This window comes from Amblyomma mixtum, chromosome 3 (assembly GCF_055824585.1).
Source record: "Amblyomma mixtum isolate Tamu chromosome 3, ASM5582458v1, whole genome shotgun sequence".
Lineage (NCBI taxonomy): Eukaryota > Metazoa > Arthropoda > Arachnida > Ixodida > Ixodidae > Amblyomma > Amblyomma mixtum.
The window spans coordinates 74,991,442-75,012,143 of NC_143014.1; the positions used below are offsets into that span (position 1 = coordinate 74,991,442).

A 20,702-nucleotide genomic window follows, 5' to 3' on the forward strand; every position below is an offset into this window, starting at 1 on the left:
ACTGTACACTATTCGCGTGCGGCATTATCACCAAGGTTCATAGCTGCAACTCCGCCGCCCGCATGAGAATTTTGATGCACCTGTGCAATGAGCGTACGCGCTTTTGAGGGTCCTGTTGTCGTTGGTGGGCTCGCCTCTGCACCCGGCTCCCGCCTGTAGTTGGAGAACAGTCGGGCTCAATTTTCGCTGCCTGCCGACCATATGGCATAGGCGGCCGAGACCTGTAATAAGCAGCCACCGTCTGGCCAGAGAGTTGCCGGAAGCGGCGACACCAGCGGTGGACGGCGTCGCGGTGAAGTCTCGGGCAGAAGATGAGCCGCGGCCACCACGCATCCGCGAGGCCCACTTTTAATTACCGCAGCCCGGGGGCCTGCTGCCCCACCCAACGCTCCCGTCAGCGCGGGAACGCGGAGAGAGTAGCCGCGGCGGAATGCCAGTCCCGTGGGACGGTGCCATATAGCGCTCGCGCCGCATGAATTAAAGATGAGTCCGCCCCGAGGGCTGCATCGTCGCCCGACGAGCCCGTGGTCCGTCTTCGGTCGCTGCTTATGCGGCGGCCGGGCCGTCTGCCGCCGGTATATGCCAGCAGCGCCCCTTTGCGTGCGCGCGTCAGCACCCACCGGACGGTGAGAGTGTGTGCTCAGCAGGCATTACTGGGCCTTGCGCTAGACTATACACGCCCCACAGGTCACGACGAGTAACCAGAGAAGGCTCGGCGCACAGCACGCACAGGCAAACTTGTTCAACGCATACGCAGGCTGTTTCACCTAAGCCTGTTAGGAATTTTTAAAATGGACTTGTAGACTTAGAAGACCATTCTCTTTGCCATAGCATTGTCGGCAGTGGTGTGCATCAAAATACAGATGCTTTAACCAGCAGGATTGTTAATTAAGACTAGAAAGTGAACGTTTTAACAATTACTATTAAGCTTCTCATTTATTAAGAACTTTGCAGACCACTCAAAAGTTTTATCCGTATAATTTTTAAATTTTCGCAAATGAAAATCTCGTCGCTGCTGCAGCGCTAGAAATTTTGGGGCCGCACACAGGCGATGCCGAAACATATATGTCCAACATTCTTGGACAAAATTTTGAATATTGAAATATTGTTAGATATTGGTATGGAAATATTGAAGGTAATGGTCCAGCATTCCGATGTGTAGTAAAATTTCTCTATTAGAGTGCTTCCATCACATTCACCGAGCAGTTAAGACTGCCATAGAAAACCAATGGGGAACGCTTTTGACGGCAGCACAAACGTTAATAGAAAAAAAATTCAAGCCTGCAGACGGGGTATCTGCGGATATATCGTTTGTTATGGTGAAATACTACAATATTCGAAAAAATTGCGTTCATAAACTGGTTCCCGTTGAAAAATGACTTTGTCCAGAATTGCTGGGTATGCGCGCGGCAGCAGAAAGCGCTGCTCGCTCCTACAAGCGCCTGTTGCCTGCTCTGTTACCCGCTAGCCGCTCCCCGGAAGTTGCAAAAAGATTGGCATTTTCAAATATATATACACTTATATAATCGAGCGCAAAGTGAAATCTTGGCACGGTATGTAGTAGCATGAACGTAGAGCAACCTTTGAAACGCTTGAAACAATTCGATCTTTCAAACCGTTCATGCGATATATATATATATATATATATATATATATATATATATATATATATATATATATATATATATATATATATTATCTCAGTAAGGCATGTTTACGGGCTAGTTGGTTTTCCATCTTGAAACTTGGGAAAAAAACCCACCTAGGCGCAAATGATTTCACGACACAAAAAGAGACGAGAGACAACGGACAGGCGCCGGGTGGGTTTTTTCCCAAGTTTCAATATATATATATTAATTTATTGGCAGCTTATTGATCAATATAACATAAAGTCACCAGAAATTGAAAAACATAACAGGGTTTTATTCACGACGTTCCGGCTGGAGGACCAGCCGCGGAACGTCGTGAATAAAATCCTGCTGTTTTTCAATTAAGGCGGAAGCCTTTAATGCCTCATCGTTGTAAGCATCAGTTGTCGACAGAAATGTCACGCTTTTCAATTGGTCGAAACGGTCGTGACGGCATAGTGCGCGAATTTCAAACGGGGGCAATTGTATTTTGGCTAGTGATCATGCAACCAATTAAAGGGATCGTATAGTGTTGCTCCGAGTAAGTGGGACTGAGTTTAGTCAATTGCTTAATTACCGAATTGGCCTAATTAACCCTTCTAGTCAGGCCAGATAAATAAAATCGAGTAGGAAATTGGTCGAGTTCGGGAATCGAACCCCGGTCACCAGAGTGCGAGACGAGCATGCTAACCACTCTGCCATGCCAGCTCGATGGTTTGAAATGAACAATGGCGCTTCTTGTGAATACGGTGTCTTCGTTCACACATATCTTGCTCCCTTCCCGTTATGGCGAGGTTCAGGTGTCCACCCAGATATGCGAGACAGATACATTTCCTTTCCTCAAAAACCAATTCACCGACGAGCAAGGCGTACAACCGAACGGGGGATGACCTTCTATGGACTCCCTGGCAGCGTTGCAAGACGCTGTCGTGTTCCATTCTCAGAGGCGAAGCCTAACATCTTAACAACGCATCAGTGACACAAGCAGCAACACAGCGCTTAAGGCTTTCGCCTCACCGCACTTTAGGTCAACAAAGTGCCCCCCTGAATTTTTCCGGTGACTTCATCTCTTATATATATATATGAGAGAAGCCAACAGCCACAGAAACCAAGGAGCACAGGGGATTTTTTAATTAATTTATTTTTTTTGTGGTGTTGATCAAGTAAGAATATTAGTGAATACGTTGTCGCTTAAAGCTAATTGATTAGAAAAGCAGAAGAAAAAACAACCACATGCCGCCGGTGGGATCCGAACCCACGACCTCCGAATTACGCGTCCGGTGCTCTGCCTCTGAGCTACGGCGACGGCTGTCAAACCTTCTGCTTTCGGGGGTATTTATGTTTACAAATAACCTAACCTTGAGAGTGTTCATCAGCGCCACCCACGTTCGTAAGCGGCGGACGTGGAACGTATATAAATGGGCTGCGAACCCCTTAATTAACGAGAAGCCTAACTTCAATGGTTACCGGCGCCTTATGGGTATGACACGGTAGGTAATAGTGAGCTAGGATAAACATTAAGAAACCTTCGTACTTTGATGGAATTGGGGGATACTCAAAGAAATCCCGCACATATGAGACGAACGAAAACTTGGCGTTTTGAGGCTGAATAGATCTGACGATGACAGTGTTATGAGGCTGGCGTTCGAGTCATTACATCTGAAGACGGTGCATGTCGGAACAAGCTCACACGGGCGACTGGCAATGAACAACTTGAAGCGGTCAGCGAGGGGACCGTTTCTTGGTCAGAGCTTCGCTACGCCGCCCAGAAGGGAGAGACCGTCTCCAAATGCACCACCGCGCGTGACCCGACTACAGCGAGAGCGGCGGCAGTGGAATGGAAGGGAAGAGGCCCGGGAGAGAGGGGGGACTCGGGAGCCCAGCGAAATTCCCCTCGCGGAGTGGCGACGCCATTATGCGGCGCGCCTCCGAAGCCCGGGAGGGAGGATGGGGAGCGCGGTGGAGGTTCCGCATCCGTTGCCATGGCGACCGCGACCGCAGCCCCGGCCTCCGGCTTCCCCAGATCTCCCGGCGGCTCTCCAGCTTGGTTCAAGATGGCCGACACCGCAAGACAAAAGGCGATTGCGTGCGCCTCAAGCCGCCGCCGCCGCCGCTCGCCTTGGCGGCGGTGGGCGCTGGCGTCGCCCGGCGCAGCGCCGCCGGCTCTCCTACCACGGGCATATCGGCAGCGTGGGCTTCCGAAGCGCCGGCGTCGTTTCCAGCGCTTCTTACCACACAGAGTGCGTGCCTTAGTTCCTTACAAGCGATGCTGCCAGCGAGAAATTTGCATTATCGATCAGCAGCTCCTCATTCGGCAAGATTTCGTCATATCTGGCACAATTTCAGCCTCAACAATTCGACGAAAATTTCGCTAATCTCTCCGCAAAACTTCCTAGGCTGTCATCATTATGCACGCGAGGAAGAGTAGCATTGAGGCCATCATCGGATATTTAGGACTGCTAGTCTCACAAATACTGTCTGCTTTCATGTTGGGTGCATGTTTCCCGTCTGCTTCTAATTTGGACTACAACGCGCGCAATAACGAAAGGAAAAAAATATCCACCTTCGTAGGCGTAACTAACGGTTCTTCCGTTAGTGAGGACGCATCACTATTGATGTATCTGCAGCTTCGGGATGCAACGAGATCGTCTGAAGGAGGCAATCTATGAAGGTATACTCGCTACTTGAACGACGGTTAAAAGACAAAATGAAATGCTCAAATTAAACAAGATGAACTTCACTGAGATAAACGAGGATACAGACGTGATTAACTCGAATGTTGACTGAGTTAATTATGTTGGACGTATCTGAGTCATCAGCGATACCGCAGCGAGACTTCACTGTCGATATTTATAATAAACCTAGTACTGTAGACGAGCCAGTTGCGTCAGCTTTGCTTGGCGAGGGCTTCCCACTCGCTTTATTTTTAGGCTGACGGGTATTACGTGTGAGCGACTATCACAGAGTGGCTCTGGAATTTCTTCGCGGCAGCTCTTCCTTGTTCTGTACTTGCGTGATATGCACCGTGCTTCCTATAAGCTCATTACTTTTCTTACTTTTCCCCTTTCTCTTTTTGCTTAGAACAAGCACGTAGCTCCGCATCAGTTGCTCTTAACTAGGTCTCAGTTAGGACTCTGAACGCTGTTCCCGGCTTTCGAAGTCCTTACGCGTTTAACGGAAGAAACTCAACGCAGCTAAGCTTCACGAGCGTCCTGTTATCGTGTCCCGACTTCAGCTCGGCGCTTGCTCGAGAACGCGCTCGCCGCAACAGCAACACGGGACACCGGCGGCGTTTAGACGGGCCCCGCCGAGCCCATACAGGTTAACAAAGGCGTCCGCCGCCTGTGACAGCGCGGGCGTAACCCGATCGGCCACCGCAGGCCAGCGTCAGCTGCACCGACGCAGACCGCGCAACGTAACCCGTGCCTGTCAGCGCCAGAGCGATCGAGATCCCAGCGCGTGTGGCGGCGGCGGCGTCCTCCCCCGCTGCTGAAGCGCACCGGCCCGAGGGCGGCAATTTGGGCGGCAGGAAGCAATTAGCAGAGTCCAGCCAGCCGAGAATGAGGGCCGCGGCGGAAGCGGCCACTCTCATAGCGAGGCGCTGCTCCTAAGCGGTCATGCACGGATCAAATCTACCTGCACGGCCGTGCATGGTGCCTAATGCGGACACGCGCCCCCCTGGGCACCCACGGCAGCAGCGGCTTTGCTACGCTGCCAGGATCATTTTCTCCGCCTTGGCTCGGATGCTCGGCTTAACGAGCGCCGCCCGCTTTGGTCGCCACGGACCGCGACAAAACAGGTATGCGTACGAGCGCGAACGGCGCCCGTCTATACAGGAAACGCGCGCAAAAACAAGGCGACTGTTTAGATGAAGGTGGTTGCAAGGGGAAGGGGGTTCGGCAATGGAGCATCATTTCTCTCGTCGGCGCTAGTCTAAAGTTTATACACCTCTTGTGTACCTTAGAATGTATGTACCCCCACTCTTTGCAGGAATCGTGCGCAAAAGTTCCTTTCAAAAGAGAAAAGACGAGCGAGAATATACAACACGAACAGCATATGTCACTGTCCGCCATCGGGCTTGGGCGCCAAGAGCGTTCTGCACTTGAGACGAGGTCTGCGAAGAAAGCGCCCTTCGGCCCACGAAGACAGAAGGCGCTCGCTGCAGCAGGTGAGTCGCTTGCAGGGCGAAACTAAACGCGGCGATTCCGTGGGAGCCCGTGTAATGAGGGGGGCCAGCAGTTGTTGAGACGACCAGTCCATCTCGGACCTTCTCCAGAAAAGGCCCTGCGCACAGGGTCGCCCCTCAAGGAGCGCGACTGTGCTAGCGGGAGGCATCGTTTACAGCAAGTAAAAACGGAATGGCAAAAACGGGGGCAGAGGAAAGACAACCACCGTCGTCCTTGCTCTTCGACCGAGCAGCCGGCAATTTGGACTTCGGGAGGTGCCGGCTTGGTGCTATTGGCGAAAGCGTTTTAGAAAACACGTGATTACACGCGACTGATGGTCGAAGAACGTGGCCAGCGTCTGTCGCTCGCTTTAGTTGAGGGTGTGGCGGGCTCGCGGCAAGTTAGACGAGCTTTAACTTGACACACGGGCAAATTGAGGCTTCACTAGTGCATATGAGATGTGAGGGGTGTACAGGAGGTCGAACATGCCATTTTTGAGATCAGTTTACCCACAGTGCTGTTTCCTTTTTTTTTTTTTTTTGCCGTCGATATTTAACGCGGTGCCGTTACATATGGACGCCTGACTTGGGTTTGACTACGAGTGAGCCACTGCAGATTTGAAAGCGCATAAAAGGGAGACAGCAGGTGCTCTTCTGTGTTCCAGTCATTCTGCTACAGTATGCGTGAAAACGGCACAGTGAGAGATCGGCGCGACAACGAGTAACGCACCGCGAACGCCAGCGCAGATGCCGTTTCCGCGTAGGATTGTTTTCTGTCGCGTTCGGGAAGTGCCGAAGTCCCGTTCACACGGCGGCCGCCAGCGGAAGAGCGTCAGGCGCGCTTCCGGCGTGTCCCGATCTCGGCCGCCCGGGCCCGAATCGCGCGACTGCGGGGACAACGCTTCCTGTTGTGTCTCGGCCAGCGCGAACGCTCTCCGACGCGCCATTCTCACGCCGGGGCGCGCGCGCGCGCGCTTCGCGGGGAGACTCGCTGCTGTCGCAGCGCGGCAGCCATTTCGCGCTCCCGTGCGCAGGGCGTCGCTCGAGGCGGATCTAATTGGTGGGCCTGCGCGCACTTTTCGCTCTCTGCCCGGCCGCTCATCCGCGCCTGCTGGAACGCGCGGCACCCTTTGGAACACCGAAGCCTCGGCCGCACGGCGGAAGGACGGAGCGCGCTGGCGAAGCGCCGCATCCAGCGGCGAATCTCTGCTCACGGGGATGGCGATCAGCATCTGGCGGCCTTGACCGGAAACTGGCACATCTGTGCCGAGAGGCGACCAAACACGCTGAATGCTTTGCCACGGTGACGGGCGACTATAGCTTTACGCTTTCACGCAGCCAACCAAGCCCTGCAGGAAACGGACTGTTTGCTCGTAACACGAAATAAGCGTATCTGTCGCACTCGCTCGCTGGGGACCTGCTTACGGCGAGGCAAGCAAACTGGCTCGATGATGGCTGCGCGCAGCACAGTGGAAGGCGCTTCTGCGAACATCTCGGTGAGGGGCAGCAGCTCAGCGCGCAACGAGACACGCACGCGTCCAGTGCAGAGTGCGCTCTACAGAGGGCGCACCCTGCCGACGCGCCTTAGCCTCAGCCGTGCAAATCCTTTGTGCTGTTGCCGCTCGCTTAGATCTCTTTCCCATCGAGTTGCAGTCGGCGCGCTGCCGAGGGTTGCAGGTCAAATTATAGATCGCCTCCGTCCTTTCATGCCCCGGTAGGAACCGCTGTCAATCAGGCTGGTCGAATGAAGTTGGCCGGTCGCACACATGGCGAACACCGTCATTATCCTCGCCGTTTGGCGACGCTTCGCAAATAACAACCAAACAGAGCGCGAGCGATGGTGTGCCGCGCGGCGCTTCGCGCGATGAATTGCTCGCCGCGCCTGCCGGGCGCGCACGGCAAACTGCCCGCGGCACTGCGAGGAGAAGCCGCGGCGGCGCGTGTTTGCCGGCCGGACGGAGAGCGCCCGATGCGTTCTGCGCGAGGCCAATTTCGAATTAAGTCGCCCGGACTTGTGATTTTGGGCGCTAACGCTTCCCTCGATGCCCATATTTACCGTTCGTATTGTTTAATTTTCGCGGCGATTTCTTTTGCGCCCATCGCTGACAGCTTCCGACGGTGCCGTCACGTACGGTGACAGGTTGATTTCGGCATGCTACTCGCGTCTCATTGTCTTCCGATGCGCAGTATATAAGCCAAAGTAGGGTGGATGCACTAAGAACAACACGGCAGTAAAGAATGTGGGTGCCATTTATTGCCTTCTAGAAGCGAACAATGAGAAGGGCCTCAAGTCCTATCTTTATTATTTTTTCTTCAGTCTCCTCAAGATGCAGTTGGTACTTGAGTGGCAGAATATAGCTTTACACAAGGGAAAATGTGTTTATCCTCTTCGGCGGCGTGTTAGAATAGCAGTGGAGGGGCACCGCTCCGCAGTGCTTCCACTCGGGGCCGCTGAGCATTTACGAGCACTTCGTGGTGCGCTTGGTCGGATGCCTTACTGCGCGTCTCCGAAGGTGCGCAAGGGAGTTTACTCCTTGCGGCTTGCTCTTTGTCTTCGTTTACACATAGCATTGTCAGCATTAAAGCATGTCTATACGCTGTAGTCGCTCACGTGTTCAGCGAGAGAAAACCTTATTTTAACTGCTCGGCACAGAACTCGCCTTTTTGTGAATGGCTATAGAAAGGTAGTTGTTGAGACGAGTCGGAAAAAATGAGTAGTGAAAATGAGCAGCGAAGAAACAACAAGATTGAAGAGCAAGTTACTGCGCACCGAAAGCCAGAAAGGGTTGCACTTGTTCTCAGCGCCAGGACCCGTAGTACTCGCTCAAAAGTGCTCCGTGAAAGCTTGCACGGATGTCGAGTTCCGTCACGGCACCTTGCGTAAGCAAACAATATTCACTGACGGCCTTTCGCCTGCAGCACGGCAGCATGCCGTTGTGCGCATGCTCAGTAAAAACAGTCGGAATGCACCAGCGCAACGCAGTGACACGTTTTTTTCTTAATGATTCGATGGAGGCCCTCAACGCGGTTATTTTTTTTTTTTCTAGAATTCGCAGCTAAACGAATAACATGTTCAGGCGTCTTCGACGTAACACTCGGTAAACAAAATACAGCGCTCGAGCCAAGCGTTCGCGTTGACTTGTGGTGTCTGGCGCCTTCTGACTGCAGCATAAAAAAATTACAACAGCGTGCTGATAGTAGCAGGTGCGCATTGGATGCAGAGCGAAATACGCTGGGATTAAAGCAACCGTGAAGCCATATGCCATGATAAGTCTTTTTATACACATGGACGACGCCAAGGTCCGCACCGCACGCGGTACATAATGCCACCTGCCACCCACAACACTTGGAGCAGAAACTTAAACATCGGCCAGGTGGCTTAAATAGGGTGCATAAAGAAGCAAACTCCCCCGAGCTCTGCCCCGCTCGCGCCAGCCCCAATACCAACACACTTCTGTGCTCGGTGGGATGACAAGCAGCGCTGATCTGCTTGGTCCACAAGGGTGAAAAAGAAAACGTTGTTTGGCGAAGGACTCCATGCGAAGTCGTCTATGAAGCAGAAATCGAGAAGGCGTGCAGGCGGTAGGTTTATACGCCACTTTGTCAAGCAGTGATTAGGAATTGACGCGTGCGCACAAAGGCTCGAGAGAGAGACACGCGAGGTAGGAGCCCCGCTCGTGGACCTAAGTGTTTGCGGTCGAGGGGATTTTGTGCGGCGACTCGCGGGAAGAAACGAAGGTGTGTTCGCGGCGCAACCGCGCCCTCTGCGGTGCAAACCGAAAACGAGGCTGTTTTTTTTTTTTCGCCAAAATTGCACCTCTCGTGAAACAGTCGCAGTGGCCAGAGCGCGCGAAGAGCTAAGCAGCAGTTCGAACCGGCCGAACCGCAAACGGCACTCGTACGACTGGCCCACAGAGCCACGGGGCCGGACGACGGTCTAACGGTGGATAATTTTGGGGTAGACGAGTGCCTAATGACCGGGGCATTCATCAGAGGACGAGGGGGGGGGGGGGGGGGGGGGGGCAACACCATCACCGGCGGCCGCTGCCCTCCGCAGGAGCGCGCCGGTTGCTGACCCGCTCTCCGCACACCGGGGCGGCACACGTCGTGCGAGCTATGCGTATGCGCTCCATACCGCGCCGCACTGCCAGACGATGAGCCGAGAACAGACATGGTTCAAGCGAAACTCGTTCTTTCTTTCTTTCTTTCTTTTTTTTTTTTTGCGCGCGTAGAGTCAGTCTAGCGGGCACTGCTTCCGGGCTCACAGCTAACCTCGTTACAAAGTTAGTCCTTGCAAGTATAGGAATATGTATATGGTATGCTTTCAGCCTGCAGTCGGGGCACCCAAACCGCGGCAAGAACTCCTGCTCGGTGGCATACTAGTTTTATGCCCCGGTGGTGCATGTGGTTGCGCGCCAGTCTGTTTTCCAGTGTCGGCAGCTATATACACCCTTTTGTCTTCCACGAAAGGTGCGCGCATCGGGCGGATGTAACCTCGCCCAGCTTAGCGCACCTTTGCGCAGCTGACCGCGGGCTTGCGTGCGTGGGCGCGCTCCAGGACGAGTGATGCGGCGGCGTTTACCAGCGCGCGGCACACGAGTGCAGTGGAATGCGAGGTGCCGACAGTGCGGCCGCAAAAAGCAGTAACCGCGGCTCCTCGCGGAATGCCGGCCGAGCAAAGAGCTCGTCCAGTTGGGCGCGGCCGCAGCTGCAATTAAAACGGCCGGAGCGGCGGCCGGGTGGGGCTGGCGCGTGGGGCGGGGGCGGACGGGGGTCAGGCTGGCACGTGGCCGCCGGCAGGCGCCGCTCTGGGGCCACGGAGGCCTTCTCCGTAGACGCGAGTTCTCCCTTCAGGGAACTCTCGCAGTAACTGTACGGCGAGGGCGGCGAGGAACCGCGGCGGAACGCCGCGAACCGTGTGCGTGCAACATTTTGCAGGCAGTCGTTCAACGAGCCGTGAAGTGGACTCTTGGAGCCTGCGGGCGCGCGCGTGGGATGCCAGCCGGCGAAAGAAATGCAGACGGTGGAGCCAGAACTGTGGATCAGTGCGTACGCCGTTATATTCCCGAAAGATCAGACGTAGTGAAACTTCGAATGCCGATGTTCTTCCTGCTGCGCTCCGCCCAAAACTATGACCTGTGTGGCCCGCACCAACGACGTGTTGGGTAACCATCATACCGCGCCGAACGCCAGCCTCAGCCCACACACTTAGAGCGCTCAGCGATCCACGACTCGGACCTGGGAGGCATGTTAGTTAGTTTTCTTTCTCTCTCCCCCCCCCCCTCCCCCCCCCTCCCGCCTTTTAACATCGCATTCGTTAAAACTGAGATCTACCGCGATGACGAATTGATCGCTGCTCATTCCGCAGGTGAGGAAACGCTACGCAAAATGTATTCGTTCTAGTGATCCCTTTCTATTTCTGCTGCCGTGCCCACGGATATGTTGGTTCTTCTATCGAGTTGCTCTGTACTTGAAAGAATTGTTAGTGCTAGATGGTGATATTGAGACAAATCCTGGTCCCAATAATGCACAACTTTCAAAACAACTGGAAGATATAGCTGCAGACATCAAAGAGATAAAAGAAAAACGGTTGACTGACATAGAAACTAAACTGGACGCAGTATCGAGACTGGAAGCCAAAATCGTTCTCTGTCAAGACCAGCTCGAATCTATGAATCGTGTAATTCAAAACCTGGAGAACAGAATAGATGATTTGGAAAACCGCAGCCGTAGATCGAACTTAATTGTTTACGGCTTCAAAGAAGAAGAAGACGAGACTTCTGAGTCCCTGGAGCGTGATGTTAACCAAAAGATCATTCAAGACAAACTTGATCTCGCACCAGTTACCATAGAGCGCATTCATCGTTTGGGAAAACCTGCAGAGAACAAAACTAGGCCAGTTATATTCAAGCTCCTAGACTCTCGTCAAAAAACCGAAATTCTAAAGCAAGGACGTAAACTGAAAGACAGTGGTATATCGATCGGTGAAGACTTTTCCTATAAAACAAGAGACATAAGAAGAAATCTCTGGAACAGTACCAAGCCGAACCGCGATAAAGGCGACAAAGTTTCGTTAGTTTTCGACAAAATTTTTATCAACAGTCAAGCCTACGTTTGGGACTATGAAAAGAACGACAAGGTGCCTTTGCGAAAAAACTATCGTACGAAACAGACACGACCCTTAACGCCTTCAGTGGTGCAGTCAACTCCATAGATCACGCAATTCTAAGCCATAAACAGGTCTCTGCTTCTAAATACCGATTTCCCCAACATAATCGTAATAGAGGCGACAAAGGAATTTCGACAGTGACAGTGAATAAGCATCTCCGAATAATTAATGTTAACGCTCGAAGCGTCGCCAATAAAACCGAGCAGCTTGAAATCCTTCTCCTACAACATGACCCTCACGTTGCGGTTATAACAGAAACTTGGCTGCACAGCGAGATTACCGATGACCTCATCTTTCCACCCTCGTACAAGGTATTTCGCAAGGACAGGCCCTCGAGAGGTGGAGGAGTTGCAGTACTCATTAAAAATAATATACAGGCTGTTTCGCTAGAAGATGTACCTGATGTTGAGTGCCTTTGCATGAAACTGTTTTGCTGGGGACATTGCTTTATTTTGTATGCGGTTTACAGGCCTCCTAATGTAACACAAGATTATCTAGCAAAGTTACAAGTTCACATGTCAAATTACAAAAAGAGTAAAATATTGCTATTCGGTGATTTCAACTTACCTGGCGTTGACTGGGAACGTCTGCAGCCATGTTCCGGGTACAAAAAATACGTGGATATTGTATTCGACATTATGTTCACGCACAACTTGTGTCAACTGGTTCGCGAGCCAACCCGTGAATTTCGCATGAGTAATTCAGTGTTGGATCTTGCATTTGTTCCCCATGTTTTCCATGATTGCAACGTGTCTGTCGCACCAGGACTTTCAGATCATCATCTTGTTAGTGTTTTCATTCCCTTAAAACCGCTTGCCAAGACAAAAACATGTAAAGCACATCCTATCATCGATTTCACACGTGCCAATGACGCCTCAGTTATTGAGCATCTTGAAACATGCATTGTCGAATTTGATGGAACCGACGCCTGCGCACTCTGGAATCAGTTTAAGAAAATGTGTCACTATTGCCTTAAAAATTTCATACCTGTAAAATACAAAAACATTCGCAAGCAGACGCCTTGGATGACACGCAGTATCATTCATCTCAGACGCCGAATCAAAAGGCTAAAAAAGCATCGCGCACAGCAGAGCACAATCAACCATTTAAGAGAAAGCCTCGCCCTTGCTGTACGCCGTTCAAAAGATTATTATTTCCAAACAACTCTGCCGAACTTCATAAAAAACGACCCGGGTAAATTCTGGCGCCACATTAGCGATAAAAAAGCCCCTATATCAGAAATGACTATCAACGGTACAACGGTTACCAATCAGCCTGCCATTGCTCACCATTTTAACAATTACTTTCACAGTGTATTTTCTCAACCAAAACCGTACGATGCACCAAGCACAACTTCAGCACATCCATCTGAAGTTAACTTCATCTCGTATGATGGTGTCGTTGCAATGTTACTAAACCTGAAAATTAAATCATCCCCAGGGCCCGACGATATTCCTAACGGTTTTCTTCGGAGGTATGCTGAATCTCTGGCCAGGTTTTTGGTTATTATATTTCGCGTGTCATTGTTAACCGGGTGTGTACCTGAAGACTGGAAGATAGCCCGAGTCGTACCTGTATTTAAAAAAGGCGACCGCCTTCAGGTGAGCAATTATCGACCTATATCCTTAACGTCATCTTGCTGCAAATTAATGGAACATATTGTCGCAACTAGCATTAATGAATTCTTAGATCGCAACAACATTCTGACAGATTACCAGCATGGTTTTCGCAAAGGGTTTTCCACAGTAACTCAACTACTTTCAGTTATCCATTCATTTGCGGCATCACTTGACAATAACAGCCAGATTGACGCGATCTTTCTAGATTTCAGTAAAGCGTTTGACAAAGTTCCACACCACAGCCTAATTCTAAAACTAAAAACTATTGGACTTCCGCCTATTTTTATTTCCTGGATAAATGATTATTTAACTAACCGGAGTCAACATGTTTCAATCGGTCGGCACCAGTCTGGCTGTCTCCCAGTCACATCAGGTGTGCCACAGGGAAGCGTACTGGGGCCACTACTCTTTCTAATCTACATTAACGACATCATCGATGAAGTTTGCCCTGGCGTACATATTCGATTATATGCTGATGACTGTGTCCTTTTTCGCGATGTTAGCAATGAAAACGATCAGAGTGACCTACAAAATACGCTTACTAATATTGTACAGTGGTGCAAGCGCTGGGACATGACACTGAACGCAGATAAAAGCGTTTCTCTTCGCATAACTAACAAGATAAACGCTCTAGAATATGTATATAAATTAGAATCATCACCATTGCAACAAGTAGCGTCCGTAAAGTACTTGGGTGTAACACTTACTAATAACCTTTCTTGGAACTCTCACATAGATAACATCTGTTCACTCGCATTCCGTAAGCTCTGTTATATAAGGCATAAACTTCGAAACGCCCCCGCTAACGTTAAGCTCTTAGGTTATAATACTCTAATTAGACCCAAGCTTGAATATGCTTGCATAATTTGGGACCCGTATACTAAGTCTAACATATATAAGCTCGAGAACATTCAAAGGAAAGCAATTAGATTCATATATTCAAAATATCTACCCACTGACTCACCCTCAGACTTGATGCATGCTAACGGTATTGAAGAACTACAGGTAAGAAGACGAAATTTTCGTTTAGATTTTCTTTCATTACTTCTTAACAATAAACTCAGACTTGACCCTTCTGCTTATCTTTCCCCAATGCCAACACGGAATACAAGACACTATCACAAAGCTCTTTTAAAACCATATTTTGCCCGGACTAACTCGTTCAAGTTTTCCTTTTTCCCACGCACCATATCCGACTGGAACTCATTAACCGAACCTAATCAACCCTGAAAATCAGACGCGTTCCTCAGCCATCTTTTTTTATATTGCGTATTATGTATTTTTTCTGCTTTGTCTTGCATTGCTGTATTGTTGTTTTACTACATTATTTTTGCTGTATTGTTGTATTTTTGTTGCTATAATTTTGCTTTTTGTGCACCTGCCCTTCCTGCTTGGACCTAACCATGGTCTGCAGTATGTACATAAATAAATAAATAATTGTCTAGCAAGGCGTGCAGCTCGGTGTGGCTTGATACATTATACCGCCTAGCATTAGATTTGAGTCCCGAGTACGTAGGCGGCCAGTTGTTCCGTGCTATGGGAGCCGAGTACGAAAGTCACGTTCCTCGCGTGCGCTCCGAGGAAGCCACTCGGTGTTGAAAAAGGTTTTCTGCGGTCGGAGGGGCGAACAGGATGCACCGAAATGGAATGGAGGCTTCCGCTGGAAGGCATCGTGCTTTGGAAGCTGCCTGACGCACGCGATCGCACTGCGGCTGCGACCTGAGCGTCGGCTCTGCGGTCGGCGCACGAGAACACCTCCGCGGCGGGCCGACGTGCCCGGGACCTGTGGCGTGCGCGCTCCCTGGCGGCGCGCATTAGACGAACCAGCGTAGCGTGACCGTGCAGTGAGCCGGTGTACTTCCTCATGGCTGTTTTACACCGACACGGACGGCTTGGCAGCTGCAGCAGCGCCGGCCTGTGTACACAAGCTGGCTCGGCGCGCACTTGCTCGGCGCGCGCGCGCAGCCGCGAGGCGCCCCGGCGATTGCCGTCATCGGGCGCCTGATGACTGTGTTGGTGCGCCCATATACGGCTGCGCCCACGAACGCCGATAACGATCGCCGAGGGCGGCTGCCGTCTTCGATTGAGAGGTTGCTCGTACGGAAGCGACTGCTACAGTTCGATGACTGTGGTCCTCAATGTCCAGCCGCTCACTGCCGCCACGGGGCGTCGTAGCTGGCGCGGCCGAGCGGCTTCGCGTGGCCCGTTCCGGTCGCGGCCAAGTGGCGTCCGATCGCAGCGCCAAGCACCTGCCGGTCTTCTAATTGATCGCGCGCGCACTGCGAAAAGTGCGCGCGCAAAAGCCTCGCCGGCCGTGGCCGACAACCGCGGATGGCTGCGCTCCGCCTGCGGCCTCATAGCTGCCGACAACCCGAGGACCTCGGTTCGCCCAAGCCATGGGGCTGGCGGGGGAATGGCGGTGGAATGGCGGTCGCTAAGACTTGAGCAAAGAAACGCCGAGAACTGCCTGCTGATTCAGCTTGGATGGCACCCCGGAGAGAGAGGAGACTTTAATGACGGTCATATCAAGGGGCTTAGATGCGGGACTTCGTTAAAACAAGTGAACGCGCAACAGTGCTTGTGTGGAACATGACACAGAACAGCGCCGCACAGATAGGAACGACGCAAAGCACCGCATGCAAATGGGGAAAGGCGAGCAGTGGTGAAGTCCCTCATAAAACAGACGTCGTGCTGCATATATAGCACCGATCTGAAGGCCTGGCACCCAAGGCCCTGGGATAAAGGTTCGCTGGCTGACGCGCTGCACTGCAGCCCCCATCCTTTCTCGACGGACGATACGTACAAACATGCTCACCGAAACGTGCTCGAGTCCACAATGTTCACCAAGTGACTCGCACACCTCAGGAAGGCTCGCACTTTGCACTAGCGATGTTTCATAAACGTGGTGATCGACAGAAGCGAAGGCATAGAGCGACACATCGTTCATTATGAATTTATTACATGACTTTCACGTGCACAAAAGCACATGGGCACTTTTCCTCAAGGGCCACTTCTTCCTGACGTCATTAACGCGACGCTAACCTCCCCTGTGCGTGAAAGGCATTCGTGGACTTCGCGCACAGATAAGTAGCCGCCTCGCTCCAAGCGGGTCCCTTCCCGCTTCGGCTGCCCTTGTTCGCGCTGCTGCGCGCACCTGGGCGCTGGCGCTGCATAGAACCGTGCCCAACACCGGTGGCGGATAAGATAACCGGCCTGGCGAAAATACTTGACCGCAATGTTGACAGCTGCCTATCTGCGGTTCAGGGAAACACTGCCTGTTTACTCGGCCATCGGTAAGGCCCTCTAGGCGGCGTGCACTCGGAGACACTGCATGCTCGGCGAACAGATGCCCGTGGGTTAGTGGGCCGGGTCTTGAAACACAGTGCAAAGGACCGTCCCTCCACCAAAAGCCTACTTAAGAGTACAGCATGAGACAAAAGAGGTGCTCGCGATGGAGGGAGCAAGTAAATCGTGCGGCATGATTTCCTGTACTAATGACTGCGCGCCACTTGCACAGATGCGCACTTGTCTCCAGTCGCAGTGTCGTAACTGAAAATAATTTAGTGACTGAAGCACAACTGCACTCTTTCTGGGGCCGCAACAGAGTACATAATCTGATTTGCATGCGGACGCATGCCGGAACGGCCCAACGTTTCACAAAGTGAATGAATCCGCAAAAGAAAACGCGTGCAGTCAGTTGCACTGTATTACTTTAACGTCGCATAATTCTGGAAGCGACACGATCGAGAGAAGGTCCGTGCGACTGCAAGGCAATCTCGTAGAGAAAGACAAGGCACGAAACGCTAAGGAGCGAAGGAAAAAGGAACATGAGCACAGCACACAAAGCGAGCTTGGCCGTTCGCTGTCTTGCACGCAATTTTGACTACAAGAGAGGTCAAAAAGGCAGACGAAGGGCAGGGCCTTTCGTCTGCCTCTTCTTTCACAGCGGGAAATGAGTAACGCCTCTGCAAGATGCAGCTACTATTTCAAGCAGGCCCCGGTCTCGTTTACCTCCCCGGCTGAATGAAATGAGCGAAAGAATATAGTAGTAATGCGTAGAGCTAGATTACGCACTCGACCATTTCATGGCTCGCAGCATCGTCGTGAACATAGACAAACTCAAATGCAAACTCACTAAGACCGTGGTAACATTTAGCATAGATTAAATAAAACAAGGTCACCGGCGGCGCGCCGACAACCCGGTAGCAACATGCTTAAACAGTAAATCCAAAGAGTGCTCTGCTCAAGCACGCGCCATCACCTGAGTCAAGGCTGGCACAAATCACTGCTCGCATACAGGGGCGAGCGAGAACGGAAGGCGAAGATATGCGCAGCTCCACTGACCTTTCCACGCTCCTTATCGAAATCGCAGCAGTCCACGTAGCCGTTGTGGCACGGGCTGAACACGAGCTGCAGGTTGGTGCCTGTGGCGACGAAAGCCTGCGAGGGCAGAAAGAACAGCAGCGACGGTCACGGGTGCGAACCGACGAAAAGAAAGAAGCACTCTCCGCCGGCCTACGAGAGCGGGGCAAAAAGCACTTTTCTCCCGATAAGTCACGGCAAATGGCTTTGAAAACACTAAACAAGACACGCACACACACGCAAAAAAGACGAAAAAAGGACGACTAAAATGGCCGTGGCGGCGAAGAAGACTCCTCCTGCCCCCCGGGTCTCGCATGTCCCGTACGTGTCGCCAAATGCTCGCAGCAGAAGGAGAGCCGGCCTTTTGAACGACGGCTGCGACGCCCCGGGCGGCGGGAGAAAGCCTGCCGCCCGTAAACGGCGGGCAATCTCGGGTGGGGGCCAAGAAAAAGGCGACCCGTGGGTGCCGCGAGGGGCGGCCGGTTTTGTTTGGCTTCAGCCGGCGACAAATTGGCCCGTGTGTGCGGACGACGGTCAAAGCGAAGCCGACGTGTGGCGCGTCCCCGTGGGCAGACACCGCAGCACGAGTGGGAGACAATGCGCGCGCCGCTTGGCCACGGCCGCCGCGCGCACTTGAAAGGGACCGCCGCCGAGTGAGCCTTCAGAGCCTCCGCGTTCGCCAGAGGCGCGGAGTGCACGAGCTGAGACTCACGGAGGCAAAGCGAGAGTGAAATGCAAGCTCGCAAAGAGCTTGGGAGTAATTGCAGGGGCAAGGGGAGAGAGAGCGTGCGCTCTTAGGACCGGACGACGGAAGGATAGCAGTGATTTATTTTCAGGACAGCCAGTGCCTGCGCATAGTTTTTGAAACCAGAGAACCTCTAGCGACCCTCATGACATCTCTTCCAAAACATACTTCACAAAGATAGAGAAGAACCGGGATTCTTCGCAGACTGTCAAGTCTTTATGCATATCCTAGCCAGAGTATGCCTGGGAATCGCGCGAAGCGGAGTGTTACTGTGTATAGTAATACGATCGACAATGTCGCAGCACGAACGTTCAGGCGGGTTGTCAAGCATGGACAGCGACACGACGCAGTGTTGAGTACTACGTGTGCTTCCTTTGCTTGACGAACAGAGACCCAAGTCTACCTCACATAAGCTATATGGGAAACTTGCTCATGTTTAATAAATCGTACTCAGACATCAGAATTGTACATTTTTTGGTGCTCGGATGAAAACATCATTGACTACCGTTTACATCCATGCCACATGACGAGTAGTGTTGGGCAAACGTGTGCTCCACTTATCTGCGCCAGATCACAGGCAATCAGCGATTCGAATCCTGGCAGTCTGCATAGGGACGAGCTGTCTGGCCTGAAACGAACTATACCGCTTCCAGACTCGTTGGCTGCGCTTATAAGTAGGGGTTGGAGTTTTAAGTTTAAACGTAAAAAAAAAAAAAATAATGATAAACGTACGCAGAATCCATTTCATTTTCATTGAATGCATTTTTTTTTTTTGAAAATCGTTTTGAACCGAAAAAGGTCAGTACCCTTAAGATGCACGCGATGGCTTGCTGGCATGAGTACGAGTTACAGTCAGTCGCAGTTAAACTGGCAAACCAGGAGCGCGCTGAGACAACGTGATTGTTGGAATCAGCAGTGCTGATGTAAGCACGTTTTGAGTCATTACTCCGCTACTTGGACTAACGCCGGGTACAGACCGAGACGCTCCACTACCTCGTCAAACATCATCTACTAGCGCATAGTGCCTTCTGTTCACACACTTTCATGACCTTATCAGAGCCGAGCCGTTACTTGGTTAAGGAGTTACGGAATCAAGGACACTGACAAGGTTTGTAATCGTAACAAGTCCCCGTCGACATGTACACGCATAAATTTGGTCTAGATAGTTCATTAGGAAGGGGCAAAGCAGCGGAAAAAACAAGACTGAAGAAAGACAAACACACGCGTTGAATTTCCTGGAAAAAAAAAAAAAAGTGATGTTCCGGGCTTCCGCAATGGTTCAGCGGAACTTCCATAGCTGCCGCTGCCATGCTTACTACATCGAAGGCCACCTGACCCCTTCTGGATTTCGGCCGTGGGAACTGAAAAGTCTAGCCCCTATTTATAAGCGACAGCACTGATCAAGCACGGTTTGCGATGCATCTCGTCGATCGACCGTTCGTCAAACCCACTGTTAGTGCGCGCGTGCCTATCTGCTACGAAGGATGCTCACGAGTGTCTTGGCCAACAAAGTGCGCGTCCCGGAGGGCCTTCGCTTTGCGGCCGGGACCTTGGTGCTGGGCCCGGAGCTGTTGCTAAGGGCCGCTCCATACGCGGAGTCTGCGAGTGCCGATAACCACGCGTGCGGGCGGCCTCGGTTTACACACGGTCGGCGGCATATATAGATGTCTCATGCAGGCCGGCCACTAATGTCGGCCGAGTTGCTAATTGCAATGTTGAGCCCCCTCTCCTCTGCAGCATGCGGCCCGCGAGCTGTGCTCCGATGGCCCGGTCTATAGGGGCAAATCCGCGTGCCTCTCTATACCTCTACGAGGGCAGACGCCGACGCGTACTCGCTAAGCGGGTTGCTTCCGAGCTGCCTGCCCGCCAAGACTGCGCGTTTTCGTTCAAGCTCCAAACTTGTGCAGACCAAGGCTCGATCGAGCGGTGTAATCGTTGTGTAGCATGTTTGTATATTTCATTCTGGTGGCACCAGAAAAAAAAAAACGCGCTGAACGCAGCGATCAGTGGAGGA

General features: G+C 52.0%; 1 protein-coding gene across 1 annotated transcript in view; it reads right to left on the reverse strand.

Annotated features, from left to right (window-relative positions):
- The window catches only part of LOC149350616 (protein big brother-like), a 56,807-nt gene that overhangs the window by 24,222 nt on the left and 11,883 nt on the right, over positions 1–20,702 (reverse strand). The window contains exon 3 of the mRNA XM_089579688.1: positions 17,926–18,021. Coding sequence (XP_089435814.1) covers positions 17,926–18,021 — 96 coding nt within the window. The remainder of the gene's footprint in view (positions 1–17,925; positions 18,022–20,702) is intronic.